This window comes from Phaethon aethereus (assembly GCF_964289735.1).
Source record: "Phaethon aethereus genome assembly, chromosome: 6".
In the NCBI taxonomy this organism is placed as follows: domain Eukaryota; kingdom Metazoa; phylum Chordata; class Aves; order Phaethontiformes; family Phaethontidae; genus Phaethon; species Phaethon aethereus.
The window spans coordinates 42,954,304-42,979,055 of NC_138580.1; the positions used below are offsets into that span (position 1 = coordinate 42,954,304).

General features: G+C 49.7%; 2 protein-coding genes across 2 annotated transcripts in view; one reads left to right on the plus strand and one right to left on the minus strand.

The window, feature by feature from the left end:
- NDUFA10 (NADH:ubiquinone oxidoreductase subunit A10) overlaps positions 1-10,597 on the minus strand; it is a gene marked incomplete at its 5' end in the record, with an annotated part of 41,639 nt that extends 31,042 nt beyond the window's left edge. The window contains 6 exons of the mRNA XM_082001824.1: positions 1,301-1,380; positions 4,029-4,150; positions 7,612-7,698; positions 8,392-8,607; positions 9,217-9,385; positions 10,514-10,597. Of these exons, the coding sequence (XP_081857950.1) occupies positions 1,301-1,380; positions 4,029-4,150; positions 7,612-7,698; positions 8,392-8,607; positions 9,217-9,385; positions 10,514-10,597 (758 nt within the window). The remainder of the gene's footprint in view (positions 1-1,300; positions 1,381-4,028; positions 4,151-7,611; positions 7,699-8,391; positions 8,608-9,216; positions 9,386-10,513) is intronic.
- An 8,622-nt stretch (positions 10,598-19,219) lies between these two features.
- The window catches only part of LOC309406312 (uncharacterized protein), a gene marked incomplete at both ends in the record, with an annotated part of 29,162 nt that continues 23,629 nt past the window's right edge, over positions 19,220-24,752 (plus strand). The window contains 2 exons of the mRNA XM_082001438.1: positions 19,220-19,260; positions 23,408-23,595. Coding sequence (XP_081857564.1) covers positions 19,220-19,260; positions 23,408-23,595 — 229 coding nt within the window. The remainder of the gene's footprint in view (positions 19,261-23,407; positions 23,596-24,752) is intronic.

Genomic DNA, 24,752 nt, shown 5'->3' on the forward strand with positions numbered 1-24,752 from the left:
CTATTTTGACTTAAATGTAACTCAATAACCAGCTTCACGCTCAGCACTGAACCTTGCATGATTAGAAATCGTTTCAATGTAAAGTAGGCCTGGCTCTGTGACCTTTAAGAGTTTCCCTTGCAGAAAGCTATTTGTATGAGACCAAGACTGCTTATATTCATGTACTTTTAGATTTTTAGGACAACTTGATTTTTTTGATAGAGCTCTTGTATAAGAATTGGGATAGCTGGCAAACTATAATAGTCTCATCTCAAGTTTACAGTGCACACATTCTTGATTCTCAGCTAGAGAACGCCAGGAGACGCCAGAGAAGAGCACCTTTAGTCTCTCAGAGCAGGTAGCAGTGCAGTCTTTATTTACTATCACCAACAACTCCATCAAATGCTTTTGCAAATGTGTCAGGCTGTCAGATGTATACCTAATGAGGTGGAGAAACAGAACTAGAAAAGGGAATAACAAGCCTACACCCAAAAGCCACTTTCTCCTCTCATTCTGTATCACTACTGAGAAACTAGCCAAAGCTATGACAACTGAAACATGGTTTTAGGAGCAAAACACCCTCAACTGTCCAAAAAGGCCTCAAAAAAAGCTTATATTGCATCACACTCTCCTCAGGTCATGAAAACAAACACACAGCTATAGCTATGGCATTCTAGACTCCCAAGAAAGCGTTCCAACCACTGTTGCAAGTTAACAGGAAGAAAAGCAAAGGGGCCAACACCAACCACATAACGAGCACTCTCTGAAGCGTGAGACTGAAGTGAGAGACAGTTTTCGCAGAGGAAACACCAGATTCCTGGCTTTGCTCTTGAGGTGCTCTTTAACTATGAAGAGGTTTATGCTTCCCTGTATCTGATTCCATGACAGCAAAGCTGCAATGCCCCAAGACTGTAGGATGAAAAAACCACACTGTAGATCAGGGATTGTTAACTTTGCAATGTATTAGGTAGGTCAATTAATGAAATACAATGAACTTACTATCATACAACACTTTACCCACTCCCAATCTGAGTCAAAAAACATTGTTTTACAAAGCTCACACCAAAAAAAGACTTCATTTTTAATCTTCCAGCATTGTAACACCAGCATCAGGCTTCTCAGATGCCAGAGGTAACTGCACACAAGAACACATAGTTGTATGCCATGGATGCAATACCCCATCATTAGGACATAATGTTGTACCACACAGCATAAGGATTTTTTATGACATGATTTTATTTGCTTCTACTGGCTGAGATTTTAGGATTTGCGCACATTTTTACTCAAAAGCTTAACAGACAAAACATTTTGGTTTGCTAACCTGATCTCTGGTAAGAAGGTTTTCTTGTAAGCATCCTCAATGTTCTGGAGATACGAAAGAGACACCTTTTTCTCATATGGCTAAAAAGAAACAGAAAACATGTTGTGAATTGAGTTTGCTTTCTTTTCCCACCAGCACAGATTCCAGCATAAGCAAAAGGCACTGCTACACCATCCACCAAGAACTCACTCTTGTATTAGCAGTCAAACATCCAAGTGAACCATATACACATAAATGAAAGTTTCAAGAATTAAGACATTTGGAGTGATAATTCAAATTGATAATTTCTTACGCGGCATTAAATATCTGGAGTACCCTAACAAACTAGTCAGTCTGCATTAATCACTGCTTTGCCCTGTACTATTATGTCCATGGTTTTAAAGATTAGCCTTACGAGTAAGATTCTTCTGACACACTAGTGAATCTAGAAAGGGAAAGGCAGGTTCAACAGAAGAATATAAGGAAAAAAAAACCAACCAACTTTCCTCCAATTTATTGCTGTTTGTTACAGGAATCACATCATTGTCCCTGAGTTTGCCTAAGCTAAGAGAACCATACATCAAGAGCCTCAAAAAGATTAGCTTTCCAAGGACTGATCAATCCTAGCTACCTGCACATTCAAGGAAGTTTGTATATAATCATCCAGAAAATAGAAGAAGATTGTCTGAGTCTGCCTTTTCAACAAGGGCACCAACATGCATCCATTTCCACAGTTTCACCAAGTGCACGGACATCCACTCCAACCACCGACTCCAAAATCTTTCTTTGAAATTTCATGGCTATCATACCTGCTGCTAAACAGTTCATCTTCCCCATGGTGTACTTTAATGTCACATTTGCAAAACGCCAGGAATTTCTCTAATCTACCATATGTTCCTTCAGTTCAATCCTAAAATTAAATTACATTTCCTGCTTGAAATATTCATCCAAGATGCCCATTATGTCAGAAGGATACGAGTCTGTCTGTTGAGCCCACTGGAGGGCTTTTCTTTTCCAGTGCCCTGCAACTACAGCATGCTGAATACCAAAATCAAACATTCCATCCACCAAGAAGGCAGAATTCCCCAAAATACCATCCCCAAACAAGCACTGCTGTTCAGCAGCGCCACTGCCCCAAGGAAGTTACAAGTTACACCACCAACTTGTGCCGGAAGGTCTCAAAAATGCCACCGACCTTTATGCTCACAAGGGCAAAGAACTCACAGGTTCCCACGATACATTAAGAAGGTTCTAATTCTGTCACTGAAGTTGCTAAAACAAAAAAGCTATGGTTTTCCTATACAAGACTATCTTGTTCATTAAAGCACAGAGGCACATTTGGTCATGGCCTAAACTGCTGGAGGGCAGAAGGGGAAGAGTCACTTGACCAGCAGACTAAGCTACTCAGGCCACACAGATCAAGAAGCAGCAAGGGCAGCCTTCCATTTACAGCTTTGAAGTCACTTCCCTTGGGCAATCGTCAGCCTCCCTCTTAAATGGGCAGGAAACTGCAAAACCAAATGCTACTAGGTCACCCTAGCACACTAACATACACACACATGCTTCGAAAGAAGCAGGCATTGCCAAGCTTTTAAGAGATCTGAGAATTTTTTAGTAATAAATCAAAGTTTTCTTTGAATTCATCAGGCTTTCCATAGTTAAATACTTCACTTGACTACAATTTCCCTTGGCCTTTGTACAAGGTAAACATCATTTAATCCTCATAACACATCTGAGTAAGCACATGTCTAAATATCACAGGAGGGGGAAGAAAAAACCCAAAAAACCCCCTTATTTAGATTAGTCATTATACAAAAACACTCTACAGCTTTTCTGATGATCCAAGACTATTTCAATAACCCAGTAATCCAGTATCTTGCTATAACGAGAGGTAATTTGAAGACAATGCTACAGTAGTAAGTTACTTTTTTTTCTCCTTTTTAACAGTAGTCTCCATCCAATACCATGGCTTAAAAAAAGACATTTTGGAGAGAAACTGTCAGCCTCAAACAGTTTTGAGAGCAAAAGTGAGAATGTCCCACAACTGTCAAAGATCAACAAGAGGTAAGAGTCACATATCATGACCTCAGACTAGATTGAAGTTGCATTAGTGACAACAAGCGACTGTATTTCTTAGCAACTTTGTATTAGAAAATCCAGGGTGCTTTCTGACTAATCTATCTCATGGAATACCTATACAAAATTAGTTTTAAGTTTCAAATTGGTGGTTTCGCTGTGTTAACACAAAAGCGCCAAGCAGTAATTTTCTTAATTCCAGAAAGTTAACTGAACTTGCTGTTCACAAGTGACCCACACATAAACATCAACACAGGTCTGAAACAGCAGTCACTTGGGGAAGCTGGAGAAAGGAACAGCCATTTGGGGCTTCTGGCACTCTGGAAGCACAGATAATCTTAGAGCATGCTGCAAGAAGCATATTACCTGGACACTACTCCTGAAATGGCACCTATAAAAGCTGGTTTTTAAGGGTGGATGATTTTTACAGAGCTTCTCATTACAGAAATGACAGCATATTGATGCAAAGTTGATTTTTTTTTTTTTTTGCTTTTTTTAGAGCAAGCATACCAGAATACCCACACAGTCACCATCAACACACAACTGTTACACCTCAGAGGACAAGAAGCTTTTCAGAAGCAGAATTCTGCAGCAAACCCCAGAGGACTCACACATAAGGGCATGACTACAGCAGACATTAACAGGCAGTAATAGTGGCAAGAGACAACATTACCTCGCCTTTCTCTTGAATCCTCTTCTGCACCTCTGGGACAGGTACATCTATATAAATGACCAAGTGAGGCGGCAGGAATTCAGAAATGCTGATCTCTTTGATCTCCTTGTAGTGATCAACACCTGTGTGAAAACAAACCCAAACCCGCTGGAGAGCTAAAGGCAACCCAGCTGAACACATATACGTGTTCCAAATGAGGACAAGTGCAATAGGAACAGCATTAAAATTATAACCTGTGGGGTAATGAATCTACAACCATCTTGAGTGTTTTTCCCTGCATTTCCTAAACACACTCTATTTGCAAATAAATCACATTCCCCACCTTTGTATTTGTAGTCTCCTTGGCTCATATAGCAAGTTTAGGGCAGGCTTTTCCTCAAATAGATTCAGGAAGTTTTTAGGACAAACAATCTTCCAGACACAGAAAGCAAAACAATTAAACTAAGAAGCTACCAGCACTGAGATACAAGAACCTAACATATCAGTTACATCAAAGGGGAAATTTATTTTCTGACTTAAGTTTAGACAAACCTAGGTTTTCCTCCATCTTTTAGAGGCAGTCTCTCTAAACATCCGGGAGAGACTACAACACTTCAGTCACCTGAGGTAACCACTGTGTGGGGCTGCCTTCTGCCACAGCCTCATACACAAAACAAACAGCCCCATGCTAAGACAATAGTGATAACAGAAAAAAAGTCACATACTTCAAGAATATTTTGCAAGAAGTACTCTTAGTTCCCACCATGGCGGGGGAATGCAAAGATCAGGAAGGCATTTGCCTTGTCCTCTGATACATACACAAAATCATGCTGGGGTGAAGCAAGTATTTTAAGAGGTCACCAACCCAGAGCCCCTTCTCACCATGCACTGCTGTTGCTCAGTAGCTCTGTGCTCTATGTGAGCAACAGCAGACCTACTCTCCAAAAACACAACCAGACTCCACTTCAGAAGACAGGACTGGAGGACCTCACCTTCCCATACAAAGAAATGTGTCTGAGAAGAGTTATCACCTCTGTGCAATTTGGTGGTTCTACCACATCAATGACCAATGGCATTTTTGGGGTGATAGTTGGTGACTGGGAAACCACATATGTTCAGGGGAAGCAGCTATTCAACACCGTAGTGACATGAATAGCACAGGCTCCATTTAAACTAGCTCAAGAGCAAGCTTTCCTCAATATGACTCACCGACTTAGAAATATTAGTGCCAGGCTTTCAAATTCAAACAGTTTGGGAAAAATGTAAAGCCTACTGTGTTTGGCGCACGGTAAGCAACAGTCAGCAGTACCTCTAATCAAGAGGTTTGCTGTTTAAGGATTTCAGTACAATCCATTATTTGTACTTGGGATTTTATATTAAGTATAAATTGTGGGTTGCTGGGCTTTGTTTGCACCACCAACACAGAGCAGTAAGACACAGTTCATTATAACCAGCTCTCAAACTCATTCAGCAAGAAGTTGCAACTCCCAGCAGGTGTTAAAAAACAAATACACACCTCCTAAATTTAAGCCAAATCAAACAAGACAGCAGAAACACAAGGCAGTCAGGGAAACAATTGCCTTCACCTGAGGAGTAGCCAAAATGCCAGATTTGCTAAGAACAGGCAGAAACAAGAATTTCAATAGCAATTTACTAAGGGGTCAGCTGATGACTGGGCTTTACAGCTGTTTTCTCTAGACTGTCAAGTATTTGCCCAGCTATAAGTTCGCATGTTTTGGCTGTGGCTGGTCTCCTACGTACATCACATAACCGCTCCATTTCTAGCCGAGTGATGGAGACTCCATGATCCTGCCCACAAGGCACTGCACTGCTCAGGAGCTCAGTGCCCATAACTCTGAGCCACAGAATCATTGAGGTTGGAAGGAACATCTACAGATCAGCTGGTTCAACCACTCTGCTCAGAGCAGGGTCCCCAGTGTTCTCAATACCTCCAGGATAGAGATCCCACAGCCTCCCCAGGCAATCTGCTCCAGGGTTTAGCTACTTCTACAGAAGAAAATGTTTAATGTCAAACAGAACCCAGAACGTCAAACAGAACCCAGAACTTCTTGTATTTTAATCTGCTTTTTGTCAAGACTGGTTCCATCATAAATACATATTAAACACATAAATACTATCAGGTATTTATACACATCCCCCTGAGCCTTCTCGTCTCCAGGCCAAGAAAATCCCAGCTCTCTTAGCCTCTCCTCATACACTGGATGCTCTAGTTTCTTAGTTGCCTTCGCGGCCTTTTGCTAGACTCGCTCCAGTAAGTTCCCACGTTCAACTGGTACCCCAGAATTGGGCACAATACTCTAGATTTGGTGATCACCTCCCTTGACCTGTTGACAGCACTTTTTATGCAGCACCCAGGATGCTGGTGGCATCCTTTGCTACAAGGGCACATTGCTGGCTCCCATCCAACTTGGTGTCCATCAGGAACCCTGGGTCCTCCTCTACAAAACTACTTTCTAGTCAGTTGGCTTCCAGCATACATCAGTGCCTGCAGTTATTCCTTCCCAGGTGCAAGACTTTGCATTCCCTTTTGTGAAACTTCACAAAGTAACCATCCAACTATGTCTCCAGCCTGTCCAGGTTCCCCTGAAGAGCACCAAAAACATGATGTGTCAACCATTCCCCTCCAATTTTGCATCATCTGCAAATCTGCTGAGGCTGCACTCTGTCCTGTCCATGTTTTAAACCCTGTTTAAATCTGGTTTGGCCCCAGTAGCCTCCCCTGGGATACAGCACTAGTTACTGACCTCCAAGTGGATTCTGCACTGCTGATCACAACCCTCTGAGCCCAGCAGTTAGTTCAGCCACTTTTCAATCCACTGCCCACATATCTAATCCATACTTCATTGGTTTGTCAATAAGGAGGTTATGAAAGACAGCACTGAAAGCCTTGCTTAAGATAAACAATATCCACTGCTCTCCACTCATCCATGGAGCTAGCTTTCTATGAGGAGCTGACTATCCACTGTTTAAGCACAAACTCCTTTTCATAAGACTATGATGACTATTATCAATCACCTTCACATCTTCCTATATTTGGAAATGGCTTCCAGGAAGATTTGCTCCATTGATCTTCCTACAGCTCAAGCTAAGGTTGACTGGCCTGTAGCTTCCTGGATCTTTGTTCCTGAAGACAAGAGCAATATTTGTGCTCTGAGATGCAAAAGAGCTGGCCTTTTAAGGCAAGTAGGCCAAAGCCTGTTGACCCATTATTTACCTCCTACCTAATGCTACAAGATCAAGATCTGCCTGAAGAACATCTGGTCACCTTCAGCATGCTCACCCACATTTCCAGGGAAATACAGGAGTCTCTGGCTGACAGGATACAAGTATTAAACAGAATACATATTCTTTAACATATAAGCAGAACCAAAGTCTTGAAGAAAAACTGGGAAGTCTCATGGCTTGAGGTTGGTCCTTGATGCATGGAACAGCAAGGTGCTAAGCACCTTACAAAAAACTCTGAATGTTTACAGGAGTCCATCTTCCAAGCAGGCTTTTTTTTTGTTCCTTTTTTAAAAACTAAACTACCACACATCTGACAGATGATGGCAAAATAACTTCCTTTTGCATGCAAGTAACTTACATCGTTTGTGGATATAGCCTTGTTTAAACATTGCATCCAGAAACACAAAGTCACTGTAGGGAGAACGCTCCATCACCACTCCTTGTCCTGCAATTGATAGTAGGTTCCAGTCAGCAAGGATCAAAGAGACTGCTGGCAGCAACATTTAAAGTTAAAGACAGTACTGCTCTTACGGTCAGTTTTTTGGTTTTGTCTGCACTATTGTATTTAAGGAGTACATTTACTTTTGTGTCTGAGACTTTCGGACATTCACATCTTTTCCATCTTTTTTGGAAAACACTTATTAAAGCACAAGCAACAGGTAAATCACTGTTGGTAGAGGAAATCTCTTCTCACCAGAAGACACTCAAATTACACCACCACAAAACAGTATTTAATGAAATCAAAAAGCCCAAACAAAAGCCACCATCAGGAATTAAGTCTAGGGAGAGTTTTAAAAAGGCTGTACAACTCACAGCTGTCTTGGTATGTTTTAAATGTCTTTTTGACAATAATCATCAGGGATTGCCAAATTAAAACTAATGAAATGGGTAACTGGTATGTATTTCCTTTGCTAGAAACGATGCAAGATACTGTTCTAACAGAAAATATGCAAGGTATTTTTCTAAATGAACTGTGAGCCTGTGCTCACTAAGCGGGAGAAAAATATAAAAAGCTTAACAACATAACAGCCTTTCATTCCAAAATGCAGATACTAGCAAAGCAATTCGTAACAGCTTACTCAAAACTCACACTCATAAGTTAATTTAGAAGTTGTATTTATTCACTGTGAAATCTAACCTGTGGTCAGCAGATGCTCCAACGCATTGGCATACTGCAAAACACGGTTACCAAACAGCCAAGCCTGCAGTCGATAAGAGTGTCCATCAGTGCATTTTGGATCATTGTAAAATCTCTCTAGGTTACAGAAACCATTAAATTTCTCATGCAGCAGCGTTCCATCTCCCGTGATCCTGTCTAGGTAATGGATGTCTGCTTCTGGGAAATATTTCATCCCTGACCAAAAAAAAAAAAAAGAGAACACCAATCAAAATAATCAGTTTTGTTTGTTTACAGTAAACATATATTCAGCTCATTTAAATATATAGTTCTACCTTAAATAACACTTGAAAACAGCACATAAAATCCTTTGGTCAATCACATCACAAAGCAGACAAACCCTAATTTCAAGTACTGCCACCTTTGACCTCCCCAGTGTGAGCTGAGCTATTGTTCTAAGCAGAATCTTTTTGACAACAATCCTCTAATCACCTTGATGTTCTGCATACAGCCATGCAGAAAATCCTACCTCTCAAGGTTCTCAGTGATTCCATCAGAGCTAGAAGCTCAGTGAGCAAACAGACGTCATTAGAAGTGAAATTTCATTCACAACAAATCATACTTACACAAGTATCCTGCAGATCTGACAATCATCCCATCATCATTTCAAACCTCACCAACATGACCCTTAGATATAAGCCCTCCACATTAACTGTGGCATTGCCTAACTAATAATTTGCTAGTCAAGAACTGCTGGTTTGGTAAACTAACTTTCTTTACACAAGAATCACAATTAGACTGTTAAGTTCCAGTAACTATTGCAGAAATAGGGAAAAGAAAATGTACCTAGTTTTTCTGCTATTTGTTGTGCAAGCTTGCCCTTCCCAGAAGATAAGTTGCCTTCCACTGTAAAGATTTTGCTGTATTCAGTGAACTTTTTTGTAGCTCTGTCTCCCAACATATAGGCCAGCCAGCCATACTGCAAATTCTGTCTGGTGCTGGTATGAAATCTTGCCTGAAAGAAAACACAACAAAATTAGCATATTTTCATTTTCTTAGCTGACCTTGGCATGCCCAAAGAGCAGCTTTTTCAGACCTTCTGTACACACAGGAAGATACACACTTGTACAGCTAACACAAGGAATTTTCACACAGTACAGGTAGCACTGCCATTTTAGCTTGTCAACCAAAGCAGCATTTAGGCTGAGAAGCCGTTTATGAAATGCAGGATTGAGAAGATGGAAACCATGGAACAATTCTCAGTGCGTTTAAAGCCTGAAGCAGGACTGCTCTGCCAGAGCTCTGCTCTGAATCTACACAATAACTGAAACTTCCCAGACTTCCTGAAGGCCACAGACACATGATGTGCCCCACATTCCCAAGAGAAAAATCTAGAGTCGGCTTTTGTTTGTGATTTTGTTGGGTAGATATTAACATTAAACCCAGTCTGTCAGGAGAATTACACCTTCATTTCTGCACAACACAGTTCCTGTACTTGAAGGTGGAAAGAAATACCCACCTAGCCTGTAAAGCTTAAGATGGTATGTTACTGAGCCCTGTTCCAAGCCACACAGAGGCCTTGATAAAAACTGAATAAGCCTTACTTTGAGCAATGCAGTGACCTCATTTACACATATGAGACTTTATTTTTATTTAATATTCTTCTGCTTGCACCACCAAAGATCACATTCATAAGCTGAAGGTCACTGGGTCATTACACTATAGTCTCAGCTATTTACTTCTGCCTCTACCTTAAATCTCCACTCCTCTCCGAAGCCCCTGCATTCGCCCATCGGGAGTGTTCCCTTCGGGGGGGGGGGGGGGGGGGGGGGCGGCCCAGCACCCTCTCCCCCCGCCGTAGGGCCAACTCCAGTGCTCCCCAGAGACACGATCCCCCCCCGAGCACAGGAACGCTGCTGGAGGCGAGCGCAGGCCGGCTCGGAAGCCGGGCCCGGCTCCTAAGAGGCGGAGAGACGGCGCTAACGCCCCCGCAAGCGGTCAGCCCCCCCGCCGGCCCTGCGGGGCGGCCGGAGCAGCCCAGGCACCCCAAGGTGAGCCCGCCCGGCCGCGCTGAGGGGCGGCAGCCACAGAGGAACCGCAGCTGGGCGCGGGAACCCCCGCCGCCTTCCCCGGCCTCGCTCACCGCCGGCACGACGGCGCTCCCCAGGCGGCCTCGAGCGGCGGCGGCGGCCGCGGCCGGGCCCAACTTGGCCAGCCACAAGGACATGGCGGCGCCGAGGAGACGCGGCCACCCCAGCGCGACGGAAGGGGACAGACGCGAGGAGATGACGTCTCAGCAGACGTCTACGCGGGGTGGTGATAAGTGAGCGGGCCGCCACGCCCACTACCACGCCCCCTCCTGGCCTCGCCCACAACTCATCGGCCACGTCCCCGCCCCCTGCTTGCCCCCGCCTCCAGCAGGCAGAGGGGCAGGCAGAGGGGCAGGCAGGCAGGGAGAAGGGCAGGCAGAGGGGCAGGCAGGGAGAGGGGAAGGCTGGCTGCCCGGCTGACTGCCCGCACCGGCTCTGCCCGCAGTTCCCCGCGGGAGCTGGGAACCGGCTGTCGCCGCTGTGTCTCCTCAGACACCCTGCGCCGGTGCTGCCAGCCCCTGGATAGCCCAGCCAGGGCGGGCAGGCAGCAGGCAGGCAGCAGGCAGGCAGGAGCACGTTGCCTCGCAGATGAGCGTGCCGTGCCGTGGGGTGGGAGCTCCAGGGGCGAGGGAGGGAGCCTTGCTCTTTCTCTGACACCAAGTTTGCCGTGGGGGAGTCAGGTGCAGGCAGGGGGGCAGGCAGCGCCAGCAGCATGGAAGCTCCGGCCTCTCCTGCACGCTGTGCCCGGCAAACCTCGGCTTCCTCGCACCTGGGAAGTCACTTCCTTGGCGCGTGGTGTTCCCTCGCCAGTTCCAGGGCGCTGGGAGGAGAACGGCTGGTGGGACAATGACACTGCTGCACAGATGTCCCTGGCGACTTCTCAGACATTGGCCCCTCGGCCGAAATGCACAGGAGGTCTCGTGCCAAAGCCCCTCATGCCCCGCCTGCCCACCAGGTCCGTGAGGCAGGAGGAGTGGGATGTCCGGGGCTTGAGCTTTGGGGAAGCAAGCTGCTTATTCCTGGTTCTTCTGCCCTGAGAGGATGCGACTGGACACCAGCCATGTTGTGCCCGTCATGTCACTTTCCATCAGCTGCCGTGTAATCGGATGTGAAGGATGCAGTTCATGTGCCCCCCCCGCCTCCTCACCGCTGGCTGGGGACTTCAAAGGCAGCCCCGGTTCCTGTCACCCCTCTAACCTGGCAGGGGGTAGGCAAGAGCACCGCTCCCCGTTCCAGACTGGTGGGCACCCGGCTGGTATGACAAAGGCCCCAGTGTCTGGCTGTTCACACCAGATTTGCAAAGCCAATGAGATGGAAATCAAGATCTATGTCCTTCTCCAGCTCCATGGGAGCCGGTGATCGGGGACAGTTTCCAGTTCCCCTTCTAAAACACTCCCTACCCTGGGCTTTGGGCCTTTGATGTGGGTTGTGTTTGCTAGCCATTGCTAGCTGGGGACAGCATGACACCTTCCATACTGGCACCTTTGAGTGATGCCATCACTGTCTGGATTCTCGCTGTTCTCAAAGAAGAAGATGGTGAAGGTCCACCAACCCCCATATGCATTTGTCACTCTTTGTGAAGCCACCATCCGCTCCCAGCCCAGGGTTGCTTGGCCACCGTGGAGAAGACCCCTGTCACACTCCATAGAGAGAAGGGCATCTGCCTGGTGCCTCTCACCACTTCTCTGTTTGTGGCAGAGCTGCCTGCGCCTCCTTCAGCAGAGCTGGGGTGAGCTACATTGATGGCCTGCAAAGGTGGACTGGGAATGGAGGCCACAATGAGGTGGCAAAGAGAGGAGATGGGGGATAACTCACCAACGCATGCTTCTGCAGTCAAGAGGTGCCCATCCTGTTTCCACAAACCCGGCAGCAAGGTCAGGGCTCAGGTGACAGCAGCTGAGGACACGTGCACGCACCAGAGATGGCCGCCTGCAGCTTGGGCCAACTCTGCCGCTCCTGCCTGTGGCTGGGACGGGCAATGCTAGAGGAGAGGAGATGCCTTAACCAGACACATAGGGCAGGAGAAAACGTGTCCAGGAAACCACCCCCACACAGCGCACAGACCTGGTGGTGGTGAACCTCACTGCTGCTCTTGAAGGTTTTGCTGAGCCTTGCCACAAGATGGGGCTGAGTAATGCTGAAGGAAAGTTGCTTTCTCCCTGCTCACCACCATATCTTGTCCCACGGAGCCGTGTTACGAGCGCTAACAAGTCCCCATCTTGCCCAGGGCTTGCTGGAGACCCTGGGAAAGGCTGCTGACACTGCTGACACTCGAGGCATCACATTCAAAGCATCTTCTCTGTAGAAGCTGCTCCTTCTCCGTACTGTTGCAATGCATGGTTGCTGGAAACCCCCTGGGCATTTTTGCTTCCCCTTCTTTTTTGGTTTCACGGTCCATGTTTGCCAACAGGAATGGCAGTGAAAATGCGCTGCTTCAGGAAGCGTTGAGGGCAAATTTGCTTTGCGTCTTATCTGCTCAACCAGCCTGACCTCCCACGCAGGTGAAGGAGTGGAAAACAGCATAGGAACCTCTGAATGAAGCAGAGACTCTGGCTTTCTAACGCTCAGCTCTTGACCGAGCTTTGAGATCTTGGAAATGCCTCATTGAAACAAATGGGGAAGAAGAAGAAGGATCAAGGAGACATCTGGGTGGGAAGGGACGGCTGTGCCCCATCCCAGGTGTCTCCTGTGTACTTAAGGCCACGCTCCCTGGGCTGGGGTTTCTTTAGTTTGCAGGAAAAAAAACTCCTCCAGAAAAGGGAGCAAGTGGAGCCTTAGCACTGCCTCGTGCTGCCTTGCAGAGCACATCCACTGCCGCTCCAGGCCAGCTTGGAGAGCTGGGTGGGCAGAAAACCATCGCTGTCACCTGCAGGGTTAGTTCCTGCAATGCTCTGCTGACATGGCCGGGCTTGGCGCTGCTCCCTAACCTATGACTGGTCTCTGCCCAACTTCTTCCTCCATAACCAGATTTCTTGGTCTGTGTATTTCCTGGGTTCAACCGTCACGTCATTCCCAGCCAGTTGCCTCCTTGGGGACTTGTATCACCTGTGTGTGAGCAGAGCAGCTCCTCGTCAGTGCTGGCAGGGAGATGGCCGCACTTCCAGCCCTGTCCTGAGCCTCATCTGGCAGAGGCTGTGGGGCCTGTGCCAGGGTCCCCCTTGGCTCCCAGCTCATCACCTCATTGCCTCCACCACGAGCCCTGGCCCTCAGATGCTGCAGGGTCTTGCCCCCATGGGTCTGCCGGATCTTGCCTCCCTTAACCCCCCCAAACCCTGCCTGCCTGTGACCCTGGGCTCCATAACTACCCCCATCCCTAGGGCTCCTTGGTGTTGGCTCCCACCCCATCCCTACCCAGCCTCTGGGGCATCTTTGTGACTTCCCATCTCTGTCCCGGCTCCAAGACCTCATACCGTGCTTCTGCCCTGGCTCCGTGTCACCCTGACATAGACCCATGGTGACCCGCAGCACCCACAGCACTTCGTAAAGGACACCTCCCTCCGTGACGGGTGTTGGTGGACCATCTGCCAGGGCTCTGTGAGGTCTTAGTGGCCCTGGTCAACCTTACCCTCTGCTCATGGCTCCATAGGTTCCATTTAATGTCAACCCCAAGCACCTAGGCTTGGTCTTAGGCTGTACCTTTACCTGTGTCTATCTCTGTCCCTTTCTAACCTCCCTGCGCATAGGTGGACCTTGGACCTATGCTGCAGGTAGCCTTGTCTTGGGGACCTTGGACCTATGCTGCAGCCTCATCTCTTGTTCAGCCTCCATCTCCTGCTGCTCCTGGGCTCCCCCGGGCTGAACCATACTCCTTAGCTTGCCCTGCCCGGGGCTGTCACTGGATGTCACCATGCTGCCATCGCCTCCTCCCTTGGGTGTTCCTTTAGGGAGGGCACCTATGGCTCATCCTGCCCCCGGATCTTATTGCTGGGAGCTGGGATGGAAGGGGATGCTGTCACTCCGCTAAACACTGACTCTTGAGCACAGCAAATGCTCAATTACACACTGGACCTGTTTCACAGAATCACAGAATCATAGAATCACTAGGTTGGAAAGGACCTTCAAGATCATCAAGTCCAACCATTAATCCAGCGCCACCATGTCCCCTAAACCATGTCCTGAAGTGCCATATCCACATGTTTTTTGAACACTTCCAGAGATGGCGACTCCACCACCTCCCTGGGCAGCCTGTTCCAATGCCTGACCACTCTCTCAGTGAAGAAATTTTTCCTAATATCCAATCTAAACCTCCCCTGGCGCAACTTGAGGCCATTTCCTCTTGTCCTATCACTAGTTAGTTGGGAGAAGAGCCCAACACCCTCGTTGCCACAACCCCCTTTCAGGTAGTTGTAGAGAGAGATAAGGTCTCGCCTCAGCCTCCTCTTCTCCAGACTAAACAACCCCAGTTCCCTCAGCCGCTCCTCATCAGACTTGTGCTCCAGACCCCTCACCAGCTTCGTTGCCCTTCTCTGGACACACTCCAGTGCCTCAGCATCCTTCTTGTAGTGAGGGGCCCAAAACTGAACACAGTATTCAAGCTGCGGCCTCACCAGTGCCGAGTACAGGGGCACAATCACTTCCCTACTCCTGCTGGCCACACTATTCCTGATACAGCCCAGGACGCTGTTGGCCTTCTTGGCCACCTGGGCACACTGCCAGCTCATGTTCAGCCAGCTGTCAACCAGCACCCCCAGGTCCCTTTCCGCTGGCCTGCTCTCTAGCCACTCCTTCCCAAGCCTGTAGCATTGCATGGGGTTGTTGTGGCCGAAGTGCAGGACCCGGCACTTGGCCTTATTAAACCTCACACAGTTGGCCTCTGCCCATCGATCCAGCCTGTCCAGATCCCTCTGCAGAGCCCTCCTACCCTCCAGCAGATCAACACTCCCACCCAACTTGGTGTCATCTGCACACTTACTGAGGGAGCACTCAATTCCCTCATCCAGATCATCAATAAAGATATTGAACAAGACCGGCCCCAGAACCGAGCCCTGGGGAACACCGCTTGTGACCGGCCGCCAGCCGGATTTAACGCTGTTCACCACAACTCTCTGGGCTCGGCCATCCAGCCAGTTCCTCACCCAGCAAAGAGTAAACCTGTCTAAGCCACGAGCCGCCAGTTTCTCCAGGAGAATACTGTGGGAGATGCTGTCAAAGGCTTTACTAAAGTCCAGGTAGACAACATCCACAGTCTTTCCCTCATACACTAGGCGGGTCACCTGGTCATACAAGGAGATCAGGTTGGTCAAGCAGGACCTGCCTTTCATGAACCCATGCTGGCTGGGCCTGATCCTTTGGTTGTCCTGCAGGTGCCCTGTGAGCACTCTCAAGACCAACCGCTCCATAATCTTCCCCGGTGCAGAGGTCAGGCTGACAGGCCTGTAGTTCCCAGGATCTTCCTTCTGGAAGGTTTCAATACTAGAGATGAGTTATTTTTTTCCTTTTCAGCTTGAGCATCTCCATAGCTTCTGAACTGGACAAGAGGGTTTACTTTCTGCCATCTCTTGCTGTCCTTGAACTCAGGCCATCACAGTGAGACTTGCCTCTAGGGATGCTCTGGCACTGGGTGGCCAAAAATCAGTGCCCTGCTGAAAGCCAGTAACAGACTTTTGACCCTTCTAGCTACCATGCAAGGGGTTGTGAGAAGTCCTTGTGCTGGAGGTGTTGAATACCATCAAAGACAAGGCAGCTCTACGAGTTTTCGCTGGGTGAGGGTTTGCCCCTGGGTTGCCCTGATAAGGTTTAGGCACTTTCCTCACAGAGCACAACAGCCAGCGTCTCTCCCTTCACCCATCACTTATTCCCAGCCCTGTGTTTGCAGGAGAGATGGATACAGGCAAGCTGGTGTGCACCCACAGGTGCTCATTTCTGCCTTTTGCTTTGATAAAGCCGCACAACTGAGTTTCATGGTTGGTGAAATCTGGGCCCAGGGATGTCCACAGAAAGCGTCCCCATGGCTGCAGAGCAGGCAGCTTATCTCCAGGTGAACTGACTTGTCCAAGTGGACCAAGTTGTCCAAGGGAGATTACTTTCTTCTGCCTGACCTGCTGTCTCTTCCAATATCTGTAGACTCAGTTGTCCGAGTTCCTGCTGTGCCTTGCTTTGAGTGCTTGACCAGCATCTCAAAGCTCCCCTGCTGCAGGTGAGCACACATGACCAGGCAGGGACAGCCCCGGTGACATCCTGTGTGACTCACCCACAGGATTGTGTGCTTCAGATAACCTCTCTGCTGACCCATTTTGATGCCTCGTGCCTTTCCTGCTCCAGGTGGGAGGCTGGACTGGAGACCTGCAGAGGTCCCTTCCTACCAAGACCTCTGTGAGTCTGTGTACGGCGGGTGATGAGCAATCTGGGGCAGGTGAGCAGGGAGAAAACAGGTATAGCTGTATGGTTTTGCCTCTTGCTCAGTACAGCTTCAGGCACCTGATTTTGGGGCCTGGAGCTCAGGTAGGACATTCACAGCCCGCTCCTTGCTGCATTCAGTATTGCCAGAGACACCCCTGGAGGGTTCCTGGTTTTTAGGCTTGAAACATGTGCAGTGCCCCAAGCCTGACTCTGCCTTGCAGGAGCTGCCTCAGGAAGCCTGTTTGCATAAAGCTGCTCTAAGTCTTGCTCCATCTCTGACACAACGTCCACCCCCCGTGGATGGAAAGAGGTAAATCAGGTGGTTTTTCCAGAGGAAAGCTGGCAGTAGGTGTAGGACAGCCATATAGAGCGGCTTTGGAAAGGTGCTGGGGTTTGGTTTGTAGGAGCTGGGGAGGAGAAATCCAAGAGGAGAGCACGGGGGGCAAAGAGGGGCTGGAGGGCTTTGGGCAAGCAAGAGACCATGTCTGCGCTTCCCAAATCTGGGAGTGTCCCATGGGCTGTGGAATCTGCCTTCCCACAGCCCTGCCTGCCACTGAGACACCTGAGAGCTGAGCAGCCCACGGTGCTGGCAGCTGGGACACCTTCCTCCGGCAGCTTGCCTTCTCCACTTGATGGAGACACTGGAGTGCAATTCCCAGGGCTGAGCTGGATCTTTGCCTGCCTTATTAAAAAGCATGGCTAAGTTACTGAGTCTCTATGCGTGGTCTTAGGAAGGTCATAAACAAATGTATTAGCACACTTCCCATCAAACTGACATCAGCTCTGCTGACCTGGGACATTTTTGATACCATTAGCTGCTTCTGCTTTGCCCCTTGGCAAGAAGCAATCACATTTCATTTCAAAAATTTATTCCTGGAATTTGCAAATAGCTTAAAAAAACTCCCACCAACTAACATACCGTAGGTCTGGGTCTGGCTTTCTAGCCTTAACAGCTCTTTCTGCAACACGCTGGCACGTCAGGCGAGTCTTTCCAGTGAGAGGGTAGGAAAAACTCTGCAGTGGAGGCTGTAGGACTGCCAGGATGCTGAAGGGATGGACTGGAAGGGGATGGGCTGACTCTTGAGGAACCATCGCTCTGAGCTTCTCCATACCCGCACAGGAACAAGAGAGCTGTTCCCACAGCGCCAGGAGATCAAACTCTGCCCCATCGGTGCTGGAAACTGCTCTTTGACACCGATGTCCTAAATGGGGTGTGAACGATGAGGCGGCTGCGCTTGGGGATGGAATGAGTTACTCATCCAGGGGAGGATGGTAGGAAGGGGTCAAAGGGGTCTTACGGGGCAGACCAATAAACCGGCAAGTTGTGTTCAGTGTAGGTAACTGTAAAACTGATGCAGGTGGGAATATGCAGTCCCACGCAGACACGTAAAACACGGGGCTCTGAGCCAAGCCTTACCAGTCAGGAGTGGTGTCTTGTTCCTAGAAATGTCAACTCAGCAAGGATCAAAACAGGAAAGTGGTGAGGAAAGGTGGAGAGAAGAAAATCAAGGTCACCATTTGGCGCTGGTATGAACCCAGAGTTTTCTCATCGTCCTTCTTGTCTCAGAAAGGATGCAATGGAAGAGAAGGGCAAACGAGGACAATCAAAGATCCAAATGACCACGTCGGTGGTGGAAACGAGGCTTTAAAACCAGATCAGAGGAGGTGGGGCTTTGTGCAGTGATGGTTGGGCTGTGCACGTCGTTGCTAAATGGTGCTAAAAGTTTACAGGGATTCAAGGGGAGCCTGGAAGAGCATTACTAGGTAGGAACCATGCCTGGCTGAGGAAACCTCTGGATTTGGTGGCTGCCTGGGGGCAGTGGCCCATGGGCACAGCGTTTCCCAGGGTTTGGTGGCTTCCTGGGGACAGTGGCCCATGAGCAGGGTGTTTCCCAGGATTTGGTGGCTCCCTGGGGATGGTGGCCCATGGGCATCCTAGGGACGCTGGCCCACAGGCACAGTGTTTCCTAGGGTTTGGTGGCTCCCTGGGGATGGTGGCCCACGAGCAGGCTCTTTCCCAGGATTTGGTGGCTCCCTGGGGATGGTGGCCCACAGGCACAGTGTTTCCTAGGGTTTGGTGGCTCCCTGGGGATGGTGGCCCACGGGCAGGCTGTTTCCCAGGATTTGGTGGCTCCCTGGGGATGGTGGCCCACAGGCACAGTAGCTCCCTGGGGATGGTAGCCCACGGGCAGGGTGTTTCCCAGGATTTGGTGGCTGCCTGGGGACGGTGGCCCACGGGCAGGCTCTTTCCCCGGGTTTGGTGGCTGTCGGACACGGTGACCCAGGGACCCGGCGCGTCGCGGTGCCCGGCCGGGGGGGCCGGGGCGGGGAAGGGGCCGGGGCCGCCCCGCCGCCATCCTGCTTAAACCCCGCCCCCGGGCGCGGCCGCCCGCTGCCCGGTGCTCGGCGCTGCCGGTGGGATGTACGCCGGGAGGAAGAGGAAGAAGCCGGTGCCGAAGGGGTGGGTGCAGCGGGGTGGGGGTGCCGGGCGGGCTGCGGGCAGGGTGCGGCCCCCGGTACCCCCCGGCGGCGGCAGCTCGGCAGCCGGTCGGAAGGTGGAGGGAGCTGGGGCGGGCGTGTGGGGCCGGGCAGGGCGGTGGGAAACCGGCCCGCGGGAGCCCAGCTGGGTACAGGGAACCGCCTGAAAGCTGCCCTTGAGGCCAGCGGGGACGACGCAAAAGAGGTAGGGCGACAGCATGCTTGGGCTGCTCTCCGTTTTAATTAGGGTTAATTGGAGCTTAATGCTTTGTAGGCTCTGGCACGCCGGCGAAAAAATGAAAATCCCGGCGATGGTTGTGCCGCATCCCCAGTGGCCCTGCGGGCGGCTCGCTGGAGTTGGAGCTGCTCAGCTGTCCTCTGGTCCGAGTTGCGGGCTGGCTTACGCTTCAGTGCCTGCAATCAGGCAAACGCGCAGGAATTGGTATTTACCGAAAGACCCCGATTCCTTAATAATTAATTAACATGCTGCCTAATAGCCGTTGCATCATGCCCCCCCTCCCCCCCCCTCGATGTGTCGCTGGGGTCTCCTGGCTTTGGGACCCCGATGCCTCCGTTCCCTATGACAGCTCCGAAGTGACATCAGCCTGTTGACCTCAGGTAACCTCAGGTAACCAGGTACATCAGAAATAAAGGGGGGGGTGTGTATATATATACACACATATATATATTTCTTTTTCTGGGAACCAGTTGTGGGGAGACAGATGAGCTGAGTTATAAATGTATGGGGAGGTGTTAAGCTGAGTCCAAGCCTGGGACGAAGGAGGGAGCATCAATCTTATAAGTGTACGGTGGGAAGGTGAGCTTTGGGTGTTAGGGAGTTTTAGAGTGTGAAGGTGTGAAGGGTAGCTGCTCTGCCTCAAACCTTTCTCCTGGTCACCTCAGAGCAGCGATTCCAGCCCTGTCATGGGGCTGGCATGGCCAGCTTGAGGTTTTGGGCTGGATTTGTGTGGCTCAGGGTGCAGGAGAAGGTGTCCCTTTGGAGCAGAAGGGACACCTCGATCCCTGGTACTGCAGGGCCAACCTTGGGAATCGGAAAAGATTATTTTCCTCTGTGATGGGCAGATCTCGCAGCAGGGTCGTGCTGGGAGAGGCCAGGCAGAGCAGAGCCGGGGCCGGAGGGATGTGCAGCCAGCCAGCCATGTGGGGAGGGCAGGATGGGGCTGGGGAGTTCTCTGGTCATTTTGCAGTTTGCTCAGGGCTCTTTACTTACTAAAAAAAAAAAAAAAATAGGAGACAATATATCAGCTCAGGCAACCTTAGATGTTGTTAATAGTTTAATATCACTCAGTCCTTGCCAGCTTGCAAAAGTGCTAAACTTCCTGCTGAGTTCCCTGTTCAAAGGGCAGCTGGGGAAAAACAGCACCGCAGCAGCAGCACAGCCTTTGCTCTGCTCCGGCCTGTCTACACGGGAGTCAGCAGCTTTTCTCAGCAACTTCACTGTGAACTCCATGGCACGGCTGTCCTGAGCTTTGCACCATATCCGTTTCATAAGCCTGTGCCGCACTAGGGCTCTTGCAAACAGAATGGGGGCTCAGACCTCTTTAAAATGCCTTTTCCTTGCTTGTTGCGTAGGTGTGGAGCTGCTTCGTTGAACTCCAGGGCTGTGCCTGGGCAGCAGCAATGCCCTGGGACAGCCTTGCACGGTGCCCAGCGCCCGCAGAGACTGCCAGAGCTCTGCCCTGCAGCGTGGATAGAGACCTAGTTTAAAGAGATTTTAAACTTCTAGAGCAAGCTTCACTTTTTTTGTGAGCGGGGAAACATCCTTTCCTTCAGTGCTTGCTTGTGCAGATTCTCTGGTGGCTAATAATGTGGTTGTGCTCAAGCCAATGCCTTTCCCTTGGTAAGCGGTGGGGGCTGGTGGATGCTGGCTTGCACAGAGCTCGAGAGAGCTTCATAGCTGCCTGGCAGAGAACGAATGGGTTTGTCAGCAACGAGCACCTGGAAGCTGTTTTGCTGTGGCATCCATAAGGATGGAGAACTGTGATGCCTCCGGCCCTGGGAGCTGGTGGGTGCAGGGTGCAGCATTTGCCCATGGAGGTGGGCTGCTAAAAGAGCTGCCTGGCATCAGCAGAGCCATTTTGCTCTTCGTCATCCCTCCCCTGAAGGGTGGCTGTGAGGCAGCCTGCATGTGCCATAGGCATGCAGGAGCAGAGACGTTGGGGTGTCCTACTTCAGGCCTCTGGTGCTTTGCTGTGTCACCCTGTGTGTCTCAGCCAGCGCATTTTCGGTGCTTGGCCAACCCATCCAAGAGATTTTGGCGTTTTGCCCCTTCCCGTAAAGGGCAGCACTTCTTGCACATCTCCCATTTCCTTTTCTTTTCTTTCTGGGCTAGATTTGGATAGTGAGTGGACAGAGGACTTTTTTAAGGGATATCTTGGGAAATTCAGAATAATTTTCTTCACTTTTTTTCTTCCCCCCCCCCCCCCCCCCCGACTCTCTCTCTGAACAAAAACTATTTCATCTTTTTCTTCCTGATGAGTGACTGTGATTTTGAAATTGTTTTCTTAAGTCCCTGGCTAATGGAGTACATGCAAGCACCAGTGCCAGTGTGTTTTGCCCAGCTTGTATGGACAAGTTTGGTGATGGGTTGTACCCAACCTCTCTGAGAAGCAGCGTGCATCCCTCCTGATGCTTATAAAACAGCATGGCTGAGCTTTTCTGGAGAAACGCTACAGTTTTCCATCTGTGCTTAGAAGACCCATGGGTAGCTCTCTGCAATGAAAACTCAACAGGCACCTCGCTGCATCTCATTTAATACTCCTCTCCTCTCCTGTCGCACGTGCGAGCAGTCCCGCCAGATGAGATTGGAGAGCGGTAGTAGAGGGGAGAGCTTAAATTGCTGCTAAATACTGGCAGATCCTGTTATCCGAAGCTGCTTTATGAAGCAAGGATGCCTGTGGAGAGGGAGTTTGTGGTTAGACAAATTACATCAAAACAATATGGGTTGCATGTTTGGGGATGCAATCCAACCAAATACAGAGGGGGGGCCTGAAGGGTTTTTCTTCAAGCTAGAAAATTCAAATTGGCATTAAAAACCAAAGGAGACAAGGTGACATCCAAGACTCATTATGGTCATTAACTAACCTCTTACTGCTGTGCCTGGGACTTCAGCTGTAGCTTGTGATATAACTGCAGCTGATGGAGACGGGTGTCCCCATGAGCTTCAGATGGGCAAGAGCTGCTCTCGTGAGCCCTACTCCTGCAGACCGAGGGTTGGTCTCAGAGCTTAAGTTTGGCACCAGATGTTGTTTTAGGTTGGAAATGCCCATATGAAAGGGCAATCAGAAGATTGGAAGAAAGCAAAATTTTAAAAATTTACTGTTTTCTAAGTACTGTTCCCTAAACCACCCTATGTAGTATCTCTTTGTCCAAGTGCGGTCATTGACTTTCACATGTGCTTCTTTTTGCCCTACTGGTAAATAAAGCAATGGATTGAGGCTCTGAGCAGTTGTAGGAAACTGAGAAGAAGCCAGCTGAAATAAATTCAAACAAACAAATCTTTTTGGACCTTCCCCCTTTCCATTCTTGCTATTTGTTAGCATGCTACAGGTCCTGGGCAGGCAGAACAGCTGATCTGGATCCTCTGAGCAGCTCAGGGTAGTACTTGCTATGGTGAGGACCTGGTGTGAGCATGTGGAGCGTGGCCAAGGAGAGACCTGCTGTGTGGGAGGGGTATGGGATGAGGAAGAGGAGGAGAAAGGACAGACAGAGCAAAGTGTGGGTAGAAAAGTCTAACCAGACCTCCAAGAGATTCTCTGATGGCTTGTAGGTCTCTGCCCTCTGTATCCCTTTCCCTGCCAGGGCTCAGTGGTGGGAGCAAGGCTGTAGTATCCAGCTGAGCTGTCTCAGCCAGGCTCTACATTAAGGTATCCATCTCAGGGTCAGCCCATACTGCAGCTGGAGAACATCATGCCTGGGTGGCCAGCTGGGATGGCCATGTCTGCTCCTGCCATTGCCTTGTGGGCTTGCTGGAGCTTGCTCTTGCTGCCGCATGGCCTTACGTTGGCCGCCTGATATTTTACTGTTATTGTGGCTGCAATAAAGTCAAAGTTTGGAAAGACTCTGTCAGACAGGCCCAGTTTCATTAAACTCTCCTTTGCCTCTTCCAGCCCCAAACCACTACCCCCTGAGGGCGTGAAGTCCAACCCCTCCAAGCGGCATAGAGACAGACTCAACCAGGAGCTGAACAAGCTGACTGGCTTGCTGCCCTTCCCTGAAGATGTGTGCACCAGGCTCGATAAACTCTCCATTCTCCGGCTGGCTGTTGGGTACCTGAAGGTGAAAAGCTACTTAATGGGTGAGTGTCTGTGTTGCAAGCTTCTGGGGTCAATCCCCACTGCATGGATCACATCCCACCCTGAGTCATGTTTGGCTTGGGATGGAGAGTTGTGTCTCCTAAAGGTAGCATGGTGATGAGTTGTGGTATCAGACCCTTGTTTGTTAATGCATCGGTGTTGGATCTTTAGCTGAGGTACTGGCCTGAAAATGCCCTGGAAAACTGGGAAGTGCCATGTCTCCAGAAATGTGGAGGAGTTGGCAATGGTTGCTGAGAGGTGCTATGGGACATCTACTCCTCAGGCCTGTTGCTGCCATGACACAGATTTTATCTCTCTGGAACGAATCCCCTTCACCTTTGGATGCTGCACACCTAAATCTAATCCTCTTCAGTCAGTTATGGGTGCTTGGTGTCTCGGAAAAGCAACATCCTTGGGAAAGTGAGACCACCTGGTTCAGTCTTGGAAACTGAGTCGTGGAGGTGGAGAGCAGGCAGGCAAGTAATTCGGCAGAGGCTGGGGGGAGGTCAGGAGCAGTAGGGACCTTGGCCCCATCACTTTTGGAGGGGGTGTCTGACAGGGAAATGGCACCGTGGGTGGATGGAGCAGCTTGGGTGCCTGCCCAGCAGCTGAGACCTCCTGCAAACCTCCTCCATCTACTTCTTGTTAGCAGCCATGTGTCCCACTCTTGCCAGCCCGTGGTCAAGGGAGCAATAGGTAGAAGACTGTGTGTCTTGCTGAACGGCCATGTTTCCCTCATCTAATTGGAGCTGCAGGTTATAATTAAATTAAATGGAAAATTGCTGGGATCCGTGGGCTGCTGCATGTCTCCCGGGCAGGCAGGGGTAGGAGGTGTCGCACAGGGCTGCTTAGCTCATTGAGGATGGCAGGTTTGACAAGGCTGCTCCCAAGTCCCTAGTTCGCTTTGGCATCTCGTCAGCCCATTTTTCTCCTCTTTCTTCCTCGTCTCGTTGGTGGCTTACTGCTGCGCTTGTCACCCTGGCCCTGCCGGGCTCAGCTGTGGTGGGTCTATTATACTTCTCTAATGAGCCTTTCTATGAGATTGAGGGTGATGCCTCATACCCAGAGACCCTGGTTTGTTTTTTCCAGGATGGAGGATTGAGCTGATGCACCTGGAAAACCAATCTCCTCGTGTTTTCCTCTCTGCAGCCGTGTGGCT